The 23,626-nt window shown below is 42.5% G+C and overlaps 1 protein-coding gene and 1 long non-coding RNA gene across 7 annotated transcripts in view; one reads left to right on the plus strand and one right to left on the minus strand.

The window, feature by feature from the left end:
• Positions 1-890: 890 nt before the first annotated feature.
• Positions 891-6,234, plus strand: LOC128853955 (uncharacterized). Of its 2 annotated transcripts, XR_008452800.1 has the most exons (5): positions 891-1,020; positions 1,984-2,375; positions 2,832-2,958; positions 4,148-4,214; positions 5,222-6,234. It is a non-coding gene; the product is annotated as an uncharacterized LOC128853955 (long non-coding RNA). The 2 variants fall into 2 exon arrangements; XR_008452799.1 differs by lacking the exon at positions 5,222-6,234 and having other exon boundaries at positions 4,148-4,360.
• Positions 6,235-6,441: 207 nt separating this feature from the next.
• Positions 6,442-23,626, minus strand: part of PECAM1 (platelet and endothelial cell adhesion molecule 1) — a 39,721-nt gene continuing 22,536 nt past the window's right edge. For 3 of the 5 annotated variants that reach the window (XM_054083068.1, XM_054083066.1, XM_054083064.1), the window contains 3 exons: positions 19,645-19,701; positions 12,874-12,896; positions 6,442-7,946 (listed from right to left, as the gene is read on the minus strand). In XM_054083068.1, coding sequence (XP_053939043.1) covers positions 7,917-7,946; positions 12,874-12,896; positions 19,645-19,701 — 110 coding nt within the window. In that variant the 3' untranslated portion in view covers positions 6,442-7,916. The remainder of the gene's footprint in view (positions 7,947-12,873; positions 12,897-19,644; positions 19,702-23,626) is intronic. The other 2 variants (XM_054083065.1, XM_054083067.1) reach the window with 2 other exon arrangements.

A 23,626-nucleotide genomic window follows, 5' to 3' on the forward strand; every position in this document is an offset into this window, starting at 1 on the left:
GCCTAAAACCATCTAAGGTGCTTTAGTAGAAGAATAAAAGCTCCATTCATTTCCTCATGGAAAGGCAACAACTTTATCCCTTTGGCTCTAGCTGCACAGAGCTTGAAAAGCCAAGGATGGATGAAGCGTGATTGCTATGATTTAGGCAGTGCTGAACAGGGGACGAGAGCCATGGATGTGATGGCAGCTGACACCCCTTTGCGCCCAACCTTCTCTTTCCTCTACCTTCTCTTTCCCTGACTTCCCTATGTAAGTACAAAGTAGGTGTAAAGCAGCTACTAAGTCAGATTGGTGATCTTGCACTGGTGGAAGTTACTCCAGAGGACACAGCAATTAGGAGAATCGGTTGGTGTGAGCACACAACCCCATCCCTGTTTGTAAGGAACGAAGAAAACACAGATGTGACCTTTGTCAGCCAGTTAGTGCACTAATTAGCGTGTCAGAGATAATAACCGTTAAACATGAAAATCTGACCTATATACACTCCGAAAGACGAAAAGGCAGCAATTTACTGAAGTCTCTGTTATACTGTTAATGATAATAAGCTGAAAAACTAGACCATAATGCAGGAAACTTGTAATTAAAAAGCATCAATTATCATTTTTCTCCTTGTAGGGGACATGAGTCAGGTCTGCTTTCCACAGGCCCATTTGCTATACAGATAGACAGGTAGGACCGTGTGATTCATCCTGGAACAGTCAGAAAGAAATCAAGTCAGCAGGAAAAGATCAGCTTCAGGGGAGAAAAAAATAAAAAGAAAAGGAAATGAAGACAGTTAAAGAAAAACCTTTCAGGCAGCGTTTCTTGTTTGACAAAGCACAGGTGTGTGTCAGGGCTGCTTTCCAGGAGGGCAGTCTTGCCTCCCTCCAGCAGTGACTAAACTGGATTTCAGCAGCGTACACAATGTTCTGAGGTTTCAGGGCTGAGCCAGCTAATACTTTCAGTCATGCTGAACATACCATCCTTCTGTAGAGATCAACGAGCCCCCGAGGTCCCAGGGATGGACACGAATGTCTCTCCGTAAGTCTCCAGATTTCCCCTCTCTGCTCCCTGCAGGTCTCTGACTTCCAGCCAGGGCACAGGGTTTGTTTGGAGGCTGTTCCAGGCTCAGCACCCATAGGCAGAACCAGTGTTTCAAGAGCGCAAACACATGGTGCAAGGACACAGATTTGTTCTTCCAGGTCTGAGGAACACCCTGAGTCAGGGCTGAGCTCTACTCACCAAATAGGGCTGGAATATGCAGCCGTGTCGGTGGTTCACTCCCATCCTCTTCGTCTGTATGTGAGCATTTTTAAGAGTCCAGGGCAGTACAAGAAGCCAAATCCCTACCTGGAGGCCACAGCTTGAGTGGCAGTGGCCACGTGTGTGAGAGCTGTTGGGTATCAGGCACAGCAGGTCCAGGTTGCTGTGAGAAGTATTGTCATTAATGGCCAAAGTAATTGGAACAATGCGGGCCATGAGTCCAGATCACCTGCTGGGGTCATCTGAGCACAACCAGCGCCTTGAAAATCCAATTTATCATTTTGCACTCAAAGACTGCTTTTAGGCACACTTGGCTTTACCGGATTTCAGCTCTGCCATGGATTTTTATCTGATTTCAGCTCTTTACCTGATTTCATCTCTGCTCATCTCCAGTCACCACTGAGCTTCTACCTCATAACAGCTTCAGCAGCTTTTGGCATTCCTAAATAAGAATGTCTTGCTCTTTAAAGCTCCTGTTCCTTTAGCAACCATAAAGTTGAAGCAAAAATATAAAAAAGAACTCAAACAGCAATAAAATAAAAACTAAGTTTCGCATTGTGGAGACTTTGTAAGATTTTCATTGTAAGCATGCTTTAAATAATTTAAAATTATTCAAAATCAATCTATATTTCCTACTGACAAGCTCATGCTAATTTAATAACCTGCATGACTGTAATTTTCATTAATTGACTTACACTCTGACCACATCTTAATAGACTTGACAATTTTTCCTTCCATTAGACTCTCCCAGCCTGTTATCAAGCAAGGATGCCAAGCTCAGCCCTTCCAGTAATGCCATGACTCAGCCCACTGAAGACACAGCCCTCATCTTTGTCCCATTGATGTCAACCTCTGTCCCCTCCGCTCCTGAGGACAGACCAGCAGCTCTCACCTCCAAACAGAGCAGAGTTCCCTAAGGCAAAGGTGGGGAGGGAAAGCGGTGATTGCATTTGGGAGAGGACACGTTTCCACACAGCACTGCTGGTTGGAGCCTGGAAGGTCCCACTAGAGAACAGCCTGGATGGATGTAGAGAGCCCAGGGCAGGCCAGGCCATCGGCACTGATGAGTTCCATGAAGACAGCACTCAGTCAGGGATGTCAGTTTGGCAGCTCGAACAACATGAAGTTCACAGGTAAGACTTTTCTGCCCTTGTAGCACTGTCTCATTGATTTACAAGTGAAACTGTGTCAGTCACAGTGGAGACTTGGCTCTGCCTGTGGCTAAAAAGCCAGGGCAGAGGACTGAAAGCCAAGCTCTCCCTACGCAAGGGTTGGCAAGTGCTTTGTGGAACAGCCTATTTCAGCAGCCACAGTTCCCCTGCAAGCACTGAGCAGGGCTTGCATTACAACAGCTAAATAACAGTGTAATAAAGATGATGTTTTCTTTTGAAGACACTCAATTCCACCATCAATATCTTAGTCTGCAAGAGCAGCTCTGCGTCAGACAGTGCCTCACGGCTACACATCCCCACACAGGACAAATGCATGTCCAGCAGCAGCTGAAATGAACCTGTTGTCTTCTCTGACCTATGGGGGTTTAATCTGTAAAAGTGCCTTTTATTAACAGGTATCTTTTCTGCTTCTCCTAGTGGTCACAGGAGCACTGTAACACACGAACGTTTGGGATAAGCCTCCTCCACAACACTGATTCTGCCACAGGATGTTCCCCAGAGCATGGCCAACACCTCCAAGTGTGGAGCCATCAACACCTCCAAGGTGACTGAACGGATGGGTTGTTTCTTTCAAAACCTTGCCCCGTTTGGAGGAGTTCTCTCCTCCTGCCCTGCTCACTCTCCCCTGTCTTTCCTTTCATCCTCTTTTCACTCTCATTCTTCCCTGCAACAAGCCTTCATTCCAAGAGCTCCTTTTATCTCCTGAGTAAATCATTAGAACAAAAACACAATTACAGAAAAATAACAGAGGATGGTGACTGTCACACTGGTCACTCCTGGGTTCTCTTCAGTGAAAAAACTGTCTCATTTTCATGGCCCATCAGGAGGCCCCGATTTCATCTGACACTCGTGTACACACAGGATTACACAGAAATGTATTACTCATCTGTTAATCGCAGAGCCAGAATCTATCTTTACCGTAAGTAACAGTTTATTTGTGGAACTACTCAAACAACAACTTTTGGATCCGAATTCCTGTTAACCATGGGAATTGTGTCACTCCTAGGACACAGTGTGAGGCCCATTTCTAAGAACCCCCATTCCAGCTTCACTCACGGTTCCAGGCTGCTGCGGATCCCCAGTCACTCAGGGCATATTCTGAGTGCTGCCTCACCATCTGCCGGTTTGTGCCAAGTCTTTCATTTCAGGTTCATTCTGTTATTCTGTTTGTCTGGCATCAAGCTTTGCAGGTGACTCCCTCCCTGAGAGACCTATGATTTCTTTTGCTATTAAATTTAACATCTAACTACAGTGATTATTTCCTGCAATGGTGAGAATTTTTTCAGCCTTCCCACTCAGCACGTCTGTGGCTGGTGAGGAAAAAAAAAATAAAATTACCTGTATAAATATAAATGCTCACATTTAATTGAAGCTTCCCATGCAAACCAAATTCTCTTATTGCTGTACTCTCTAAGCTTTTTTTTTTTTAATGGGAGCACCTGTGATTCAGAGTGGAGCACTTCAAAGCATGAAGACAATAACCCTATTCTTTGTCATTCTTCAAACATGACAACTTGCTTATTGCCTCCCAAATAACGGTAAAAGCAATGTTTATTCTGCTTTCACCAGCCTATTCAGAAAGGCCTTCAAATTCTAAATCACAATATGTGCTAGCATTTTAAATCTACCAATTCTTTGTTGCTTGCAGTTTGATTTCTAGTTTAATCGGTGGGTTTCTTTTTATTTGAAGCCTCTGTTTTTTAACAAACTTTCTTTTCCCTCCATCACAACAGGATGGCTGTAACCAGTCCCACAGCATCGCTTCCCCGGCCGCAAGAGCTGATGAGGCAAAGCAGCTCAGTGAGGAACTGTAATGCTAAGAACATGAACTGAACCAAGCTCACAAGGCAGCAGTTAGAACAAGCACATAATACCCCGTAACAATAAATAAACTCTAAGGCTGGCTCACCCATGGATGACTGGAACATATAGTCTGCACAGGAGCGCCCGGCATTTGCCAACAACTCACTCACCTGTGCGAGAGAGACAGAACTCACAGTTGGTGGAGTATGCCGAGAATCATAGAATAGTTTGGGTTGGAAGGGACCTTAAAGCCCATCCACTTCCAGCCCCCTGCCATGGGCAGGGACACCTCCCACTGGATCAGGGGCTCCAAGCCCCATCCAACCTGGCCTGGAACACCTCCAGGGATGGGGCAGCCACAGCTTCCCTGGGCAACCTCACCACTCTCACAAGAAAACATTTATTCCTAAAACCTAATCTAAGTTTCCCCTCTTTCAGCTTAAAAGCTTTACCCTTCCTTCTATCCCTACAATCCCTGATCCAGAGCCCCTCCCCAGCTTTCCTGGCGCCCCTTTCAGGTACTGGAAGGTCACTATGAGGTCTCCTTGGAGCCTTCTCATCTCCAGGCTGAACAACCCCAACTCTCTCAGCCTGTCCTTGGATGGGAGGTGCTCCAGCCCATCCTTGTCACCTCCTCTGGACCCATTCCAACAGCTCCATCTCCTCCTTATGTTGGGGATCCCAGAACTGAACACAACACTCCAGCTGAGGTCTCCCAAGAGAGGAACAGAGGTTCAGAATCCCGTCCCTCCCTGCTGGCTTTGGATGCAGCCCAGGACACAGTTGGTTTCTGGGCTGTGAGCGCCCATTGCCGGCTCGTGTGGAGCTTCTCATCCCCAACACCCCAAGTCCTTCTCCTCAGGGCTGCTCTCCATCACACCATCCCCCATCCTGTATCGAAACCGCGGATTGAGCTTTGAAAACTACTCTTCAGGAGCGGCAGAGGTGGGGTTGAAGGTCTCAGAGCGCACCAGACTCACGCGGCTCCCTCTGCTCTATTCCAGCGGCGGGGGAGGACCGAGAACCTTCCCCAGGAGCCATGGCGGGACCCACGGCCGCCCCGCTCCCCCCTCCGGCGGCCACCAGGGGTCAGCACGGGACCGGCTGCGGGGGGGCACAGGGGCACCCGCCGCCACAGCCCCTGCCATGGGCAGGGACACCTCCCACTGGCTCAGGCTGCCCAAGGCCCATCCAACCCGGCCCTGAGCACCTCCAGGGATGGGGCAGCCACAGCTTCCCTGGGCAACCTGGGCCAGCATCCCCCCACCCTCATCGTGAAGAAATTCGTCCTAATGCCTCATAGAATCACAGAATGGTTTGGGTTAGAAGGGACTTTAAAGATGATCCAGTTCCAACCCCCCTGCCATGGGCAGGGACACCTCCCATGTGTCATCTAAATCTTCATCTAAATCTTCATCTAAATCTTCCCCTTCCAATTTAACGAACCGGAGCGAACATCGCCACTGGTTTCCCACAGAAAATCGCACACAAACACGCTTACCTGAGGCAGGAAAAGGAGCGGCTGCGAGTGTGCTGGGAATGAAAAGATTTAACAGTGGCACGGAAGAAGAGTCTGTTGGTTTAGAATCAGAATCATGGAATGGGTTGTGTTGGAAGGCATTTCAAAGCCCATCCAGTTTCAGCCCTGGGCACCTCCCACTGGATCAGGGGCTCCGAGCCCCATCCAACCTGGCCTGGAACCCCTCCAGGGATGGGGCAGCCACAGCTTCTGTGAACAACCTGTGCCAGGGCCTCCCCACCCTCACAGCAAAATATTTCTTCCCAAGATCTCACCTCAATCTCCCCTCTTTCAGCTTAAAACTGTTCCCCCTCATCCTATCCCTCCACTCCCTGATCCAGAGCCCCTCCCCAGCTTTTCTGCAGCCCCATCCAGTACTGGAAGCTGCTCCAAGGTCTCCCCAGAGCCTTCTCTTCTCCAGGCTGAATGACCCCAACTTTTTTCCCCTGAAAGCACTCTCTTGCGAAACTCTGAAACCAATTCAGTGCATTTGCTGCTAAACTGGTTCATGCCAACAGATCACTTGTGGCAGAGATCATGTCTTCCATATATAAACTTATACAATGGATCTGTATGGTTCATCACTAATAACAAATTCCATAGGTGTCCATTTGCAAGTCATCACTCATCTGAAATGCAACATCCAGTGCAAAGTTCAGTTCAGAGCTTTCTTTATTAAAATACATTTTCACATTCCTTACACTAATGCATTTGTATGGACACTCATGGGATGTAGAAAGAACATTTGTCGACTGAGTAGTGCTGTGAAGTCAGTCATTTGTGAAAGGCTTATGATACAAACAACATTTGCACAGGGAACAATAAATTAGAAATATTAGCCAGTAACTGGATACTGAAAAATTAAATGTGTGGAATGAGGTTATAAAACCCTTTTGTATTTCTTGCTGGTTTTGTGCCTTTGATGCAACGCTTAAAGCAATAACTATATATGTATATACAACTCCATGTCTTCTCTTTCACTATTTTCTAATTAAAATGAGAACCTTCTTACCTGTGGCCCAGATCTTGTAGCAATTTAATCTGCAGTAAGAAAAGGAAAGCAATTGCAGTGTCAAAGACCAGCTGTTTAAGGGATTTGGGGCAGTATTTTTCTGGTTTGTTTTGTGTTCTTTTTTTTAAACTAATGCAACTGAGATAAACATGGGCTGCAAAGATTAAATCCAGGCCCAAACTGGACCCATGTTAGTGGCTTATCATACTACAGAGAGAAAAGACATGTATGGAGTTCCATACTGGACAAACTGGAGACGAGTGAGACTTCAGATCTCTCCTGAAATCATAGGAATAAGGATTATATGTAACAGGATTTTCAGGTACAAACTCACTGACCTGGGTGCAGTACATCCACCCACTCAAGATCTATATTTGGCATCATCCAAAGTAACTGTGATGGGCAACGATTCTTTGAAGAACCACCACACCAAAGTAACCAATGAGCATCAGAACTTTCAAGGGGGGGAAAGCAATTTAGTGAAGAATAAAGAAAATTTGTGCCTCTCCTGATAGAAGCACTTGGTAAAGTACTGAATGTCTGAACAGTTATTCAAGTTTTAGAGAGCCCAAAGCTCACTTTTCCATTGGGCCCCGACTGCGGTGTAGCATCCAAGTGAGCTATAAATTAGCCGGCTCCAAGACTGGTAGCAGTCCAGCTGCTGCAGCACAGGGAGCTCAGCACAAGCTGCAAGATCTCATCAAAGTACGTACATGGCTGGCCAAGCTGTGCTGAGCTCTGTTCTGCCACAGTAGGATGGTACTGATAACCAAGTTAGCTAGTTTAAAGCAAGCTTAGGTATTTCTACATCCTACTTGCATCACAGTAGTTACTGCACTGCAGAAATGGACTTCCTCAGCTGTAGCTTCACCTTTTATTTCCTCAGAGCATGATGAACTGGAGGCTAGATAGGCAAAATTGCATTAGCAGGAGAAATTAAAGATGGGAACCTCGGTCAGTGGTTTCTAGATCCACTTCTGTATGAGAATTTTTGTCATTTTTTCCATTATATGCTTTAGGAACATCTCTGTTGTTCCCTCTGAGGAAATAAACTTCGAAAAGAAGAGCCTGGCAAATTCATAAATAAGCGCTGGAGGCTTTTGAACATTTACAACATCTTCCATCTTGGCTTGTGTTCTTCTCCCAGCTGATGTTTGAGATGACTGTTCTAAGTGGCATCAGGATGCCCGTATATTCTCTGTGGGCAACAAAACCAAAAAGCAAAAAAAAAAGTTATGAGTATAAATGACCTCTCCTGTCCCTTTTGATCAATACAAAAACTTTAAATATAGTAACATATTCCTTAGAGCACTGGACAGCAAGGAATAAATACTAATAAATACTCGGAGCTCCCTGGGGAGATATTACTATTATCTTCATCAGATAAAAACGGAAATAAGACAGTGGGAGATTTAGGTTAACAATGACAGGCTAGACCGCAATACTGTTAATCACCATCTGCAACTGGGCTTTTACAGATAAAAGTTGGATTCTTATGGGAACTGCTGGCACTCAATGACTCTTAAAGTTCTTACCTACTAGAAGATGCCCAGTTGCCAAATTAGGCCCCCATCTTCAGTCCCACAAGAATGAAAATCTCTTCCCAAGAAGCACTCGAGTATCTCAGCAGTGAGCACTGCAGCATTCAACTTTTAGACACACTGTTTCTACAGGAGTCTGTTCCTTCCAATAGGTTATCTACTCAGTACTCAGCCGGGACACAGAAGCCTGGCACCAAGAACCACAGCAGGCGGCGTGCAGAGTGTCCTCTATGCTAACCCATGGCAAAAGACACCGAGAGATCCCAAACTTCATTGTCTCTAAATTACATGACAGAAATAATTCTGCCCGCTGGGGATTCACAACTGTCAAGTCTTTCCTGACACCAGTTGCCAAAGCAAGTCTTCCTCCAACAAATATCTGCTAAGAGTACATGGTGGCCTCTAACCTAATAGTTTAGTCTGTCAGCATTGAGGCGCCTAATTCCTTTTGTGAACTTACCCCCAAAGGATTTGCCCCATGAGTCAGAGGCAGGAATTCCTGGTTTATAATTCAGTGTTTATTTCAGTGTATCACCTTGTTTTTCATATCCTGACTGCCTGAAATCCCCCCTACTCCCCCCAATTCTAAATGGACACATCCTTCATCTTTCTTTCCTGTCTGAAACTATTGTGCCATGTTACTTTGCACAGTTAAACACATGCCAGGTCCCCCTTCGGAGCTGGCAATGTTGTGCTGGCAATGTGAAACAATTCCTCTACCACTGGGAATTTACAAAATAATTTTGAGATCAATTGAGTAAGATGAGAAAGTAGCTGAAAATACCCCAGAATTTTCTCCAAATAGACTTAAATTGTACATGTTTCTATCTCAGAGGTTGAACAAATAGGCAACTAAAAGCACACCATGTCCTGATTGAGGCTGCCAGTCCTCATGTACCCCTAGGACAGAATCAAACAAACAAACAAACACACACTTCTAAGAGGTAATAGGGGAGGAGGAGATATGAAGTCAGAATGTACCGCTGAGGTAGATTTGACACAACACCAATTAGTATTTGGCGAAGTGGCTATCTCATTGTTAAGATATTTCCTTCAATATGTTTTCAGAAACTGGGACCATTAAATAACTTAGAAAGATTGCCAGCTCTGATTTCAGGAAGGAAACCTCCTCCCAGTTCCTCTCTAAGTAATTCATTTCTTTTGCAAATACTTCCTATGGATGGCATTTAAGATACAGATTTCTGAAACAGAGAAGAAAGAGGGAAGAAACCCCCAACCCAAACCTCCGAGTTCATTTCTAAATGACCTCAAAGTCCAAGACATCCACATTCAAGGTACGCAGGACTGCAAATCAGTCAGAACCTGTACTGAAACAGGGCCTTTATACAATTCAAATAATCCAATCTTTAACCAATTGTTTGTTTCTGTAACGCACCACCTTTCTTGACATAATACAAACACTTTCAATGCCTCTGTGTAACGCAACACTGTCAGTACACAGTGTTTACTAAAGTTCCAAGCTCAATTTTCTAATGGTTTCCCAGCAGAGATGAAGCAAAATTCCTACATTTCCATGCTGGATTATATTTATTCTGACAGAGCCTACGTAGGGGCAGATGCACAAGAGCAGGGCCATCAAAGCCATTTGCTTCATCTTTCTTTCCCAATGTACAGTATTCCATTTTGCCTGGGACTTCAGGAAGACCCACGCAGAACTGAATTAGTCAACAGAGTTTATCTGAGGAGTGGAACCCACATTGTTATTTGAATTTAGAGAGTGAAAAGGACAGCAGGATCTGCTGTCAAGTCTCCACCATCACTATTAGTAAAGGAAAAAGGCCGCATGTCCTGTCTCTGGAAACACAGCTCTTAGCAAAAAACTGTTCTCTGCTGTGGTGCCCTTTGTCCCACACTTCTGGAATACCTATTACTTCCTAAACACAATCAAATTTTACAATTTTTTTGACAGGTCACCATAGCTAAATAATCCATCTGGTATTTCATGCAATGAAGATGCCAGCTGACCAGCCTGGCTCCTGGTGGCCTCCTTTTGCTCACAAGTTAAGCGAGGAGCAGATCGAAAGCAACTTCACCTCTGAGCCAAATTCTTCATTTGGCTGTAAAGAAGTAGAACAGCTGGGGAGGAAGTTTAAGCCACTTGATCACTTTACGAGGAGCATTTTCCTTTTCATAAGTAGGATCAACAACTTCTCATTTGGACCAAACCTCTAAGATTCATCACAGTTAAGCATTGTGTGAAAATGAGCTACAGAAAAAAAAAAAAACATTTGCAAGAAAATGATAGAAAGCACCTTAGTAGCTCGTTGCCTCTTCTGTACTCATCAGTGTTGCCTGAAAAGTGCTGAGACAAACAGGGAAGGGTGTGGAAAATCTATAGGGAAATTTATCTATCCAGCCCAACTTCAGGTCACTGATCTGGAGAGGTCAAAAGAGGGATGGTGCTGGCTTTTGTCACAGGCTTTATTGGGAACAGAAGTGAGAATTTAAGAAGCAAGAGCTGGGCATCTGTTTTTTTTACTATGTTCTTTAAAGCACCAATAATTCAAAAAAAAGGAATAGCTACTACGTTAAGTACATGGACAATACCTGAGGAGAGGACAGTGCCACAGATGTAAACCCGGTAAGGCTACTTCTAGGAAAACTTGAGTAAGATGTGCAAGTATTATAAAGCTGGCTTTTCTTTGGGGTGTTTCTGAAAAAGGGATTAGTTTGACAAAATAACTAGTTTTATTACTCTCCTACTGTTAACAGGAGTTTGTACAAACAATACAAAGAAAACACTGCCCTCAGCTGACACTCTTCTCCTTTGAATCTACAATTATTTCATAGATGGCCTGGTTTACCAAGCTTTAATAGCCCAATTAATTATGATGAAAGTGATTTACACTGGGTAGTCAGCGTATTTTCACTGAAGCAGCTTCATTTTACTTTCACGGAGAGATTTTTTTCTCCCTTTTGGGCACAGGAAAAGAAAGAAAAAAATCTTCATAAAACTTCAGGTTTTCATCTAATGTCTGTTATCAATTACATAGGGTGTGGAAAAAAAGCAGACAAAACCTCCTGCCTGAGCTTACACCAGATGTCTGTCACAGCCACTCTTCACTGTTTTTCCTTTTGCATCCGACAGGGACAAACTTTCTGCGTGACTCTCCAAGGAATGCCTGGTATAACCCATAGGAGGGTTCAGCTCAATTTATTTTTAGAAAATTGAGGGCAAAGAATAAAAACAAACCTTTAAACTAAGAGAGACAATGATACTATAAGCCCTACTGGCCTATTAACGTATGTCTGTTTATTGTAACACAATCTGTGACCTTCAGTGCACTGCCACTGTCTGTAAATAATACAATGGGCTGCTTTTTTATCCCATGGGGATGCAAGTGCTGATGGAGCTTTTAAAAACTCAAATGGATGCCATAAGCTGACGTAGACTGTGCTATTGTGATTCTTATTTATGAGTCGCTCTTTCTTTTTTTCTTTTTTAATTACAAGTTCTAAAGTCACAAAGTGGATGGCAAAAACACCCCGGTCTGTGTAGTTTGAGGTTGGATTAGATAGCTTACCTAACATTGATAGAAGTACTCCTGAAATGTAAGTTCCCTGCCTCTTGGATCTCAAGAGAAGAGTAAGAGCTCATTCAAGACTTTTATTCTTTAAAAAAAAAAAAAAAATCATCTTTTTCACTGGCTTCTTCGCCCTATAAAGCTCCTCTCCACCTACAGAAGCTTTACAAAACTCCTAATTGTCTAGCCGAGATTCCCCATACGTGGGTGGTACTGTTCTCACCTCTTGGTTAGAGCAGCATAACGCGTCTGTACTCAGAGGTAAAAAAAAATGTCTGCCTTTAAAATTTCTTGCGAGGTCTCAGTTTTCACCACCAGCCCTTAGAGTCATCTCACTCGCTGTACCAGTCAGTGAAAACACACACAGAAGGAAACAGTCACACACAGGGAACAGAAGTGACTTCTGTTCAAGTTCAGGTGATCAGCCACTTCTCCTCAGTTTAACTCTTCATTTCACATCTTGGGAAAGTCCTCACTTCTCTGGATATTCCAGTCACAGAATGTATTTGTGTGCACGTGGGCAGGCACACCCTGAGGAGATTCCCTGGCACTAAACACACTAGAGATTTCACAAATGGAACTGGAAGAGCAGCTCTGTCCCCGGTGACACATTAACCAGCTTAGCGGGTTTTCACACACAAATCTTGAGTGCCTCGGCTCCACCAGGAACCTGAAGCAAGAGCAATCATCCCAGCCTTGTGCCATTCTGTCAGCGTGAATATGTGTGGCACAGACCCAAAGCTGTGCAGGTGTTCAACACAAATTCTTGGAAGATCAGTAATTGTCATCTACATCCTGTACCAGCACTGCCAAGTACCAGCCGCTTCCATGGACTTTTAAAGCTGACCATTCTATAAACGTAGTGCTGAAGGCCTGGCTAGGGAGAATCTATAGGAAGGGGTTGCCCGGTAGTCGTCCAGTAAGGGTTTGAACAACAAATAAACAATTAAAATGCAGAAAACAATCTCTTTTACTAAATACACAATAATTGCAACCCGATTTCCCTATCTTTAATTGCTTAAATAAATTGTATACTTACAGAGTGTCTGTTTTCCACAGAATCTGCAAAATAAAATACAGTGTATAAATTATGAAATAGCACATTGCAGAGAGCACTACATTGCAGTTCTATATTCCAGGAAACAGGCTAATCTAATGTTTTTATTCACCTTGCATTGATGTAAAACTGCTACCTACAACTAAGGTTCAAGCTCTGGTCCTAAGAAGTATCCAAGCACCAGCTTAATTCAAGCACATGGGTGGGACCAGGTATTTCAAAAGCTGTGTTGAACAGAACATGTTTGACAGCTTTCCTGATTACAGGAGAATTCTCTACTGAGAGCACAAGCTGTTACGGGACAAAAAGGAGTCTTCCTTTTAGAGGCAAGTTCTCATGAGCATTATACTTCCTCTTCCAATTTCTTGCCAGGAAAGTAACATACTGCAGAAATCCGGTATACGATACAATTTTCAGAGCCAAATAAGATCCTGCAAAGACACCTGAAATTTTATTAATAAAGAGGTGATGGTTCCCAATGAAAGCCTGAGAGCCAACAGGCTTTTTCCATTTACAATAAGTGAATTTTAAGACTAAATCTGTAGGCTTTTTCTTTTTAGAAGCAGATTTAGCTATTCAGAAGTTTCACAGAATACCTTCAAATAGGAAAATATAAGTATTTCTTTGCCTTCAAAGACCATTTAGAGAGTTGAGGAAAGTAACTCCTCTTTTACAAGCGGACTCCAAGTTTCATTAAAGTGCTCTTTGTATGGTCTGTTAAGATATTTCACACGTGACAAAAGCAAATGCTGAATCTTGAAGGGTGTTTTTTTAGAAAGTGTGTAAAATTCAGCCAAAAGAGGCTGTGTCAAGGAAATTCACCCAATGCTTAGAGCAGAGGGTTTGGATTAGGGCTCTGGGTTCAGAGGCAACTGAACACACGTGAATCTAACTTGGCAGTTAACAATGCTAAAATCTATTTTCTCTCTCCTCTGTGATTACATCCGTGTATATTTGTGATGCAGTTAGCCTTGTACAGTTCCTACCATCCACACGTTTATTTATAATACATTAGGATTGCGATTCTGCCTCACTGAAAGCAGCGCCATGAACAATACAATGCAGTGAGGCTGCAATCTCTGCCACACAGAGAGATTACATGAATGTTGCTGGCCCTGTACAGTATGAGTTTTCTCCAAGACAGCTCTACCCAGAACTTTTAGCCTAGGAAAAGCATTAAAAACTGAGGTGAATACAACACCTTATACCAGTGCATAAACTTAATTTCAGTATTATTATTCAGCGTTTGGCAAGATTGATGCCTATGCCTTTAGCAAGTATAAAAAGAAACAAAATTAAAAGTTACATGGAAAAGACGTAAAAGCTTTTTGCGTCCTGCAAGCTGAGAGAAGCGAACAAAACCCCTGCTGACCCAGTGTTACATCAAAGCTTGACTTGAAGTGGACAAAGCTGTATGTAAGGTTTATGAAGTGAGGTGTTAACGAGCTGTAGTTTAATCTCCTGTCACACAATGTATTGTGCTCCTAGGAAGGAGGAAATGATAAATTTTGTATAAATTCCAAACTTCAAACAACGGGATGTTTGCTACCCCATAGCTACTGGGTCACAAATGACAGATATCCCTTCTCCTTGTCATCTGTCACCCAGATTCAAAATAGTGAGGCTTTCCAGCTAAGAGTCATATCTCTGCCAGGAGAAAGTCATCATCTGTGTCCTTTGAAAGTGCCGCTGGAAGGCTGTGTGATTTCTAAAGGGTACGAATCAGGTAAGCCAGCATGCAGCCTCTAATGAAAGCACAATAATAGAGTGCTTTTGCTGACTCTTTGCTATACTAATCTTTTCACAACCCTTTTACTTCATTCTTGTTAAGAACATGAAGTGCTTTTCCTTTACGCACGCTGATTTTACTGGGACAGAAAGGTTTTCAAATGACACCTGGCTTTACACTACTAACAAAACCAGGAAAACGAGACATACTGGATTCTAGTCATATATAGAAAAATTGGTCAAGCTTCCATAGCAGAGCCAATGAGAAGCTGCATATTTTCTGAAAGGAATCAGAGCTGATGGTCTGGTCCTGGCGATTTCTAAAAGATTCTCAAGTCTGATAAAGGTGCTTTTATGGATTTCTGATGAATTTAAATTCTTGCTCCTGCTTTTAGTTGTTGGATTTTAAATTCAAGGAATACATTTTTACACAGGAATACATTAGTGGTAGGAATTGAAGACACTTTCTCGTTGCCAGAGATTATGGAGAGGAGAACATATGCCTAAAGAGCTGCCATTCACAACCCATCCAAACCCATCTCCAGCACCGGTGGAAGCTAAGATGCTGAATCCAAGCCTTTTACTGGAGCAGTGGCTTCTAACAGAGAATCTTGGCAGGCAGCTTGGGAACAGATCCTACGCAGGGCCATGCACGCAATTCAGCCTTGCATTTGAGGTTCAAGCAAGGTCAGAAGCTCCCTGCATCTTTGTGTCTTACTGAAACCATCTGGATTTGCCTAATTTTTGGCTGAAGCTATCTTAAGCATTTGGCTCTGGAATCAATGTTTCACAGATGCAGGATTTGGTCTAGAACACGTCTTGAAACCTAAAGATCCCCAAGAGTTTTTATTTTGGAGCAGGAAAAGGTTATTTGCCTGATTTCGGACTGCATGCAACTAACGTGCTCATAAGGCGCAAATTCTGAATAACATAATGAACCCCCAGACCCTGTGAGTTTTCTCCATGCTGGAAAAGGCATTCAGTGGGAAATTCTGGCTCAGCACACAAGTGTTAAGCCTGCAGTTCAGTAGCAGGAAAGTATTTGAGCAGATTTCCTGATTGCTAGAACTGATTTCTAATAGTTTGTTCCAAACCACTGAATGCAAAGGGAATTTATCATGCCTCTTTCCACTGGGGTATATTTATTTTTCCATAGTACATTGTTGGTTGCAATAGGATTTTTAGAATTTCCTGTCTCGCCACTGCCACTGCTTCCAAGTGACCAATGCATTTTTCCATACTTAGCAGCATAAAGGCTGGCTCTGCGTTTTGGTCACTAGATTTCCATTTTCATGATAAGAAATTAGGAACAGTTATCTTGCAGTAAGCCACTATGAGTTCAGCTGAGCGCGCATCAAGATCAGTGCAAAGCCTGTCGCTGGCTTCTGCGAGATCTGACACAGGGCAAAGGCAGAGTTCACTGAAGGAGCAAGAATGTACTAATAAGCAGACTTCCACAAGAAATGCCCTGAAAAAATGTAAGGAAATCTGTGAACTGGAGCTGGCTCTCATCTTCTTAGCGATAGGAACAGAATTGTGCTATGCCAAGAACTGGGATCAGTGTTAAGAGGAGAAACGGAGCTGAGATAAAGAACCAGCATGGAGATGCTTGGGCTTTCTGCCCCACTGCCTCTTCGGAGGATGAAAGGTGTGATGGAAGTATGGCCTACATCTAAAAGAGCCTCCACCCATCCATCTGAACTTAACATCTGACACATTTGACCCCTCCCTCAGGAAGGGCATCAGCCACCAGCCTTGCCGGCTGGGACTCCAACGCAGGCAGCAGGGCCATTTTATCATTCTTGGCAGTCTGTTGATTTAGACAATTGCTCACTTTGATTAAGTCTTGGACTGTCTCAGTTCTTTCTGAACAAAAAGAAAGAGCTTTGGGACTGGGCTAGATATTCCTGACTCTACCTGGACTTCTCCAAGGACTTTGACACGGCTGCTACAACATTCCTCTCTCCAAACTGGCGAGCTATGGATTTAATGGGTGGACTGTTTGGTGGATCAGGAATTGGTCAGATGGTAGTGGTCAACAACTCAATGTCCTGATGGAGATTTGACCATTTGATGCAATGTTTGATTTAAAGCTGGGGCTTAAAGCTTTAGGTGCTCTATGTAAAATACTAAAGTAACAACCTATTGCTCTCGAAAAGGTTTTAAATCAATAACTTCCTGAACACTACGTCTTCTTTTTCTGAATTAAACTAACCTTTCAGTAACAATGCAAGGACAACTTAATCTCTTTGAGTTGCTTCCAAAGACAATGCTAGTAATCAACATCCTCCTTAAACCTCTCATTATATCAGAGGAAATATATCATCCAGCTAAAGAGACTGACATCCTCCAGCTACAGTTCTATTATTTGTCTTTCAATCAAAATACACCTGACTAGGCTTGAATTTTGCAAATGACCTGCTTTTCCAGCTGTTAAGGGGTTAAATGCTTTCAAGTACATGCAGGTCTTCTGGGACTCATAATGCGCATTTGACAGCTGGTTTCCGTCTGTCTTTAATGTAACACTACTTTAGGCCTGGCACTCAGAATAAGGAAGGCAGCACAGCAGATAGGATGGAAAGTCTTACCACAGTGTGATGGAAACACTAAAATGATAGCAACAGGAGATAACGTAGCCAATGCCAAGGAAATAAAAAGAAAAGGAATAGTGGCAGACACCGCCAAAGGCTTAGGGCTTGGAAAAGGTCAGAGCCTTATCTGCACTTGGATTCTTGACCCGCAATAGGACAAGCAATAGCTGTAGAACTCAAATTACAAGAGAAGCTGGTTACTGATTTGGCATCTGCCTTGCTGGGGACAGCAGTGAGAGGCATCAGAAAAATGAAGAGGAAAAATATTTTAGCTCAGTCACAAAGAGTTGCATCAGACGTAACAGCTACTGACAGCTCTTCAGCTTCCTCTCTAGTGGACATGATTTCTGGGATGCACAGACAACCCAGTGAAAAACCAAAATGGCTTATGAAGCACTCAGTTCTAATTAAACAAACCCAAACCACAACAGTCAGTCCCCTACAAACAAATAATAATAAAATGCTACCTAGGCTGTAGGTGTTAAATTTGTCAAATTGTGTAGCTGACACCAGTTCCCAAATTCACATAAGTTCCCCTGAGGAGAGGTTTGTCTCATCCTGACATTTCATTATTGGGCATTTACTCAAAAATCTCAGAGAATATTCAAACGTAGTGAAAATCGTAATAGCAAACCAGCTCCTGCACCCACAAGTCACATTCAACATCTTTCACAATTGGCCATTAATATACTTAGATTGAAGTACTTAAGAAGATAGATCTATTTCCTGGGGATCCTCCACTGCGCTTACACTTTGCCACCTTGCAGTCACACAGCCAGAGTAAATCTTAGATGTAAATAGATTGTAGTGTCCCCAATCACAGCAACCGCATAGCCATGGGATGCGCTGCTTATCTAATTGAAACACTTTTCCTGTGCATCACTCAGGAAAAACAGACGTGATTAAAACAACAAACTGTTACTGTGTTTCCAAGAATAACTGAAATTGTACTATGTTATGCAAAAAAGAGCAGGTGGACTGCAAGATTAAGGGGCGTTTGCACATCATCTGGCTAATTCGTTCTTTCAATCAGATCACATTTTATTGCAGTTCCCACTTTGTGGCCAGTACAGTCTTACAAATGCTTTGAATTTGAAATTCAGCCTTGAGTTTACACCACAACTCACAAAAAATCCTCACAGTGTACAAACCTTTCTGTTAGGTCAAAAATAGGAATGCTGACAGGTGTAATATTCAGCTTCACACCTTGGCAGAGAGCAAGCGAGGCGTTACACAGTCACCTTCTGCAGGTCCAGTTCACACTCACTGGGAAACATTTCAGAACATCAGTGCCCTTTAGGTCCAGCACTGAAATGAGCTGTTTTTAGCTCACAATGTTGCCAGGAGATCATATATGAAATAGCTCGCAGAGATCCTGCTCTAGTGTAAAGGATATTCTGCTTTTCACTGCGAGGCTGTGACAAACGAGTGCAACGTATAGGCTCAGCACCAAGCCAGGAGTCAGGATTCCCAAATTCCGTTCCCAGTCTTGTCACTCTCTAAACACATTGCCTTAAACAAATGACCTAATCCCTCTGTTTATTCAGCTGTAAAATGGAGATAAAAATTGCCTTATAAGCCTTCACAAGGGAAAATTAAGTAATGTTTTCTAAAGTACTTGGGGACCCTCACATGAAAGATTCCCGAGAAACAGAAAATTGTGTTGGAGTAGGTGGGAAATCCCTTATAAAACAGAAAAATAGCAGATTAAAACACAACAATCAAACCCCAAAAATGGCACACAACAAAGCCACTTGGACAAAACCCGAACAGTTTACAGCCCCTATATTTACAAACCTAGACTTCCCAACACAGAGAGAGGGAAAGAAATCCTTTCTGATTTAGTCTTTGTCAAACTACGGAGAAATGCTTTTGGGAGAGTGGCTGTACCTACAACCCGAGACAATTCCTGATGGCACGTAGGGCAAACAACCCACCCTCCTGAAGTGATCATATTGCTTTAAAGGCTTTTTGAGTTTATTGTTGGAGGCTTTATAGGTATAGTATTTGCGGGATTATATTCAAAACCAGTCTAATATTTTATAACACCAGGCAAACAAGGTCAGCTTAAGGGAAAAGTGTGATTCGTTAGCAGTTTGAGATAAACACAACATAGCATCCTAACCCCTAACAGGCCATGTTAGCTTCAGCTTCAGATCCAGAGATATGACCCAACTATTTGGCAAGTACAGTGCAAATGTCTGAGGAAGTATGTGTTACAAATATGAATCTCACTGCATTAAATATTACCGGCTTATGAGAAACCAAGGAGGTGTCATACAACTTATCAACACCTGTGATTTCATAGCTGCTAATCTGTGATCTGGATCGCTTTTTACGGCAGTTATCGTCTAAACTATTCAATCACAAATTTATCCCTAATCTGTACATAAAAGCTTCCTTTATGTGTTTAATTTTTCGCTAGCTTACTTACCATTATTAGCTTTTCTGATTTCACTATAAACTGTTTCAGTCCCCTTCTGTACAGGAGCTGGAAAATGCATTGGCACAGAATCAATTTCTTTTCTTTTCTTTTTTTTTTGTTTGCCCTATGAAAAGCTCCTTAAACAAACAGAACACACTGTTTTACTTTCAGAGGAAGTACTTACATAAGCAGCAATGAACTTGTGGAGTCCGTATGAAAAAGCAACTACAACCCCTCCCCTGAATCCAGACTGTAGAGTTCTGAGAAGGAGACGTCTCTCCCTCTATGTAAAAATGATGACGAATATAGGCTTCCCTTTCTGAATTTAACATTCTAATAATATTCTCAACTAAAATTGATACTGCTTTGATTTTACAGAGAAACCCATCACTAGATCTGCTCTGGACCACTTTGAAGGACTTCTTCCATTTGTTCTAAGGATTTAGGGATCCTAGACCGGAGGAAATCTATCATTTGGAAGAGTAACTACATGCCCTCTTGGCAACCAGCCTGATTAAATCTTATGGGCACAAAAATAATCTAATTCTGTTCTTTGTGAAATGTCTTGGGAGAATAATATTTGTATATTTCTCACTGCACAGCTTCTGTTCAGGTGCTCTCTGGGAGGGAAAGGTCTCCTCTCGGTTGCTCAGCGTGGCAGTCTCCTCCGTTAGTGCACTGAGATCAGGATACAGCAGGAGCAAAGGCTGAGGAAGCTTGTGGAAAGACAGAAAGTAAAGAGGAAAAGTAGACAGAGATTTGCGCCTCCAAGGACACAGCTGAGATACAAAAGTGATGTTAGTCTTAGACACATACTTTTCAGACCCTTAGGTTTACAAATAAGCCTCTGTAAGCCTCTATTATTGCATGAGGTGAAAATCCTTTTTTTTCTGTCTGACATCTGTGGAATCCTATTTGCAGAGTTTTGATCCCAAACTATAGGCACCTACTGCAGGAGGGAAGGGGCAGAGTCTTGTCTAAAGCCTGAAAACAGCAAGAACTCAGTTTCTCTACGGTCAGTGTAACCACAGCTCTGGCTAGTAGGAGTAAAATCAAGATTTCTTTTTCTCTCTGCAAGAAACTAGAAAGAAAATTCATATTTCTGGATACAGAGTCCTGTACTTTAGCTATAAAAAACCCCCAACATTTAAGGAATTCAGACCCATTGATCTGCAGCCGGACTCAGATTCAGGCCCGTTACTGTCCTGCAGCGCTCTGGAGAACGTAAGTGTCTCTGGCACCATGTTCTCATTTCCCAAAGCTAATTTCTTTTTTTTATTATTTAATTCTGTTAAGCGTCCTTTAACCACTGAGATCTACCACATCAGAATAGAGTTGCAAAACTGCTATTACTTTCAATGACAGTAGGGGTTACACTTCACTGACTGTCTAATCACAACTTTAAAACTTGCAATTTTGGCATGAACTTTCTTTGCAAAATAGTCCGAAGGTCTTGAAGCGCGTTTCATAAGCTCATAGACTATTGCTTAAATGATCAATTCCATTTCCAGTAAAGGAAGAAGTAATCGTCCCAGAATTTTAATGAGAGGTAGCTCATTTTGTTTGGGACACTTTTTTTTTCAGCAGATTACAGTCCTAAATCTACTCTACTAAATCAAACCTATTGACTCTGTGGAAGGACTTGGTGGGAGGCATTTCCTTAGCCTGCTTGCTTTTTTTATTCCAGGCCCATTTCATTAAATTGTGATATAATGCCACTGCCCATGCTATTTTCTTTGTTAATCTTCCAAAAGTCGTCTAAGTGCTGAAAAAAAAATGTGCTAGGCGAAATTATTTGGATAATTTGACATTTTGTTCCCACTAACTTTAAAATGTTGCCACCCTGCAGATAACTAACCAGCTATAAAAGGAAAAGAAGGAGCAAGTTCTTACTCTGCCAAGATCAGAGGTTTCTCCCTTCTCACTTTAGAGATATTTCCTGATCTTACTTTAGCACTGGTGTTTGGTTTTGCTTGGATTAACAATACAGGGTCTAAATCACCTTGCCTTCTTTTTGCACAACTAAGCTTTAGAAAAGATAAGCACTGTATTTTTGTCAAGCACGTAATCTCTGTTAGTATTCAATTTAATCACTCTTTAGAATTACCACCTCTTTAAATACCAAATTAACATTCCACTAAGACTACCACAATCAAAAGCTGGACTGTGGAGATCCAGCTCTACCTTGTACTCATCTAGCATTTTCACCCCTACTTCCAAAAGTAGGAATCAAGTTCTTTCCACACGGGAGTTTTAAAATAAAGTAGTGAAACTTTGCTCACCGCTTACTATCAGTAACACTATTGAACCCTGTTTTTTCACTCCTCGTACAGAAGCATAGCACATATAAAGTTCTAGATGCACTAGCCTGATCTCCATTGTGTTGGGTTAAAAAGTATTTCAGGAATGACCAGCTAGTGCAGACGTGGCCGGGGAAAAAAGGGTGAAACCACTGTTTTCAAATGCAAGTAGCTCTTTACTGTCAAAGACAAGATGTACATCCTTCTACAATGATGTAAACCTGTTTTGAGGTGGCATTGATTTATTTCAATTTCCCAAAACTGACATAAAGGCTACTGTTAGAGCTTAGCTACTGCAGCGTTCATTGCAGCAGTCTTTCACAACACACAAAAGGGGATTCTCTTGTTCCTGAAATGAACATTAGTATTGACACTGACCACATTGGCAGGAGGAACAAGTGATTGGGAAGATAAATTAATCTGAACTTAGTCCTGAGAGATCAAAGAAATCTGAAGCTCCTCAAAAGGTCCAAAGAATCAGACTCTAAGTGCAGCCTGCTGGACGAGACGTGCGTGCCCAGAGCAAAGGTGAGCATGACATACTTCGTCTTCATTCAGAAAATACGTGGAATCAAAAGAGACGCGATAGGGATTTGGAGCTAGGTGATAACCTGAAAGGTCTGTTCCCTAAGATGGGCCGGTCATAGCACACAGACAGACAATGAAAGAACATTATAAATTGAAACAAAACTTGTATCATAACATCAATGTGGCAGAAGTACCAGTGGCAGTCCTGTGGCTGAATTATTTCTGTGGCTGTACATGATTATTACAAGCGTATATAAAGAAATGGCTTTGCTTCTCTTTTTCAAGAGTAAATCTCACCCTTTCTCATTGTGACAGGCAGCACAGAGCTGAAAGAATTAATCTCGGAACCTGATTTCATACAAGTTCCATTTAAGCAGCATCCTCAAGATGCTCTGAAAGATTAATGCATTAAACACAGTGCAGCTGCCACTGAAGTAACCAAAGCATGCATTTGCTAAGCATTCACTTGTATCTTGGCTGCAACAAAAGAAACAGATTAGCTAACTATCACATCTCAATAGACTTGAAGCACAGTTCAGTCTTACAGAATCAATTGATGTTCTGTATGTCGTAGGTAAGTCTGTAACATGTGACAGCATTCAGTTAAAATAATCTGACCTCATTTACACACTATCTTTTAAACATTGTTTTGCATCTTGCAGTTTAATGGGGTTCAGTCTACGTAGTATAGATACTATCTTATCACTCAGTCTTTTTAAAGGGGAAGAGTGGCATGTATCAAGAATGGGCTATTTTTAGAGATGCTGATTTTGCATGCCATAGGGCTTTTAATTAAAATAATCATGCACTGGCATATTTTACCATCCTACAGCATTGTATTGTGTAGTGCACGCTCAGAAACAGTTGGAACAATTAAGTGTTAAGCTTTTTCTTAAAAAGAACACAACAACTACGGTATCTCAGTGCAGAATTTAGCAGAGGTGGGTATGTAGCATGGTTAGAACACATGGAAAACTCTGATGAATAATATCAGCAAGTGAAAACAGAGAAAGAATAGGAGGACTGGCTGTTCCAGTAGAGCTTTGCTGCCGTGCTTGAAGAAAGAGCACTTCTGCCCAAACATCTGTATCACTAACTAAACAAAATGTCTTTGGTCTCTGAAATGAGTGAGTGATCCTTCCTGTCAGGAAAAAGTAAATATA

Source organism: Cuculus canorus, chromosome 18 (genome assembly GCF_017976375.1).
Source record: "Cuculus canorus isolate bCucCan1 chromosome 18, bCucCan1.pri, whole genome shotgun sequence".
NCBI classification, from domain to species: domain Eukaryota; kingdom Metazoa; phylum Chordata; class Aves; order Cuculiformes; family Cuculidae; genus Cuculus; species Cuculus canorus.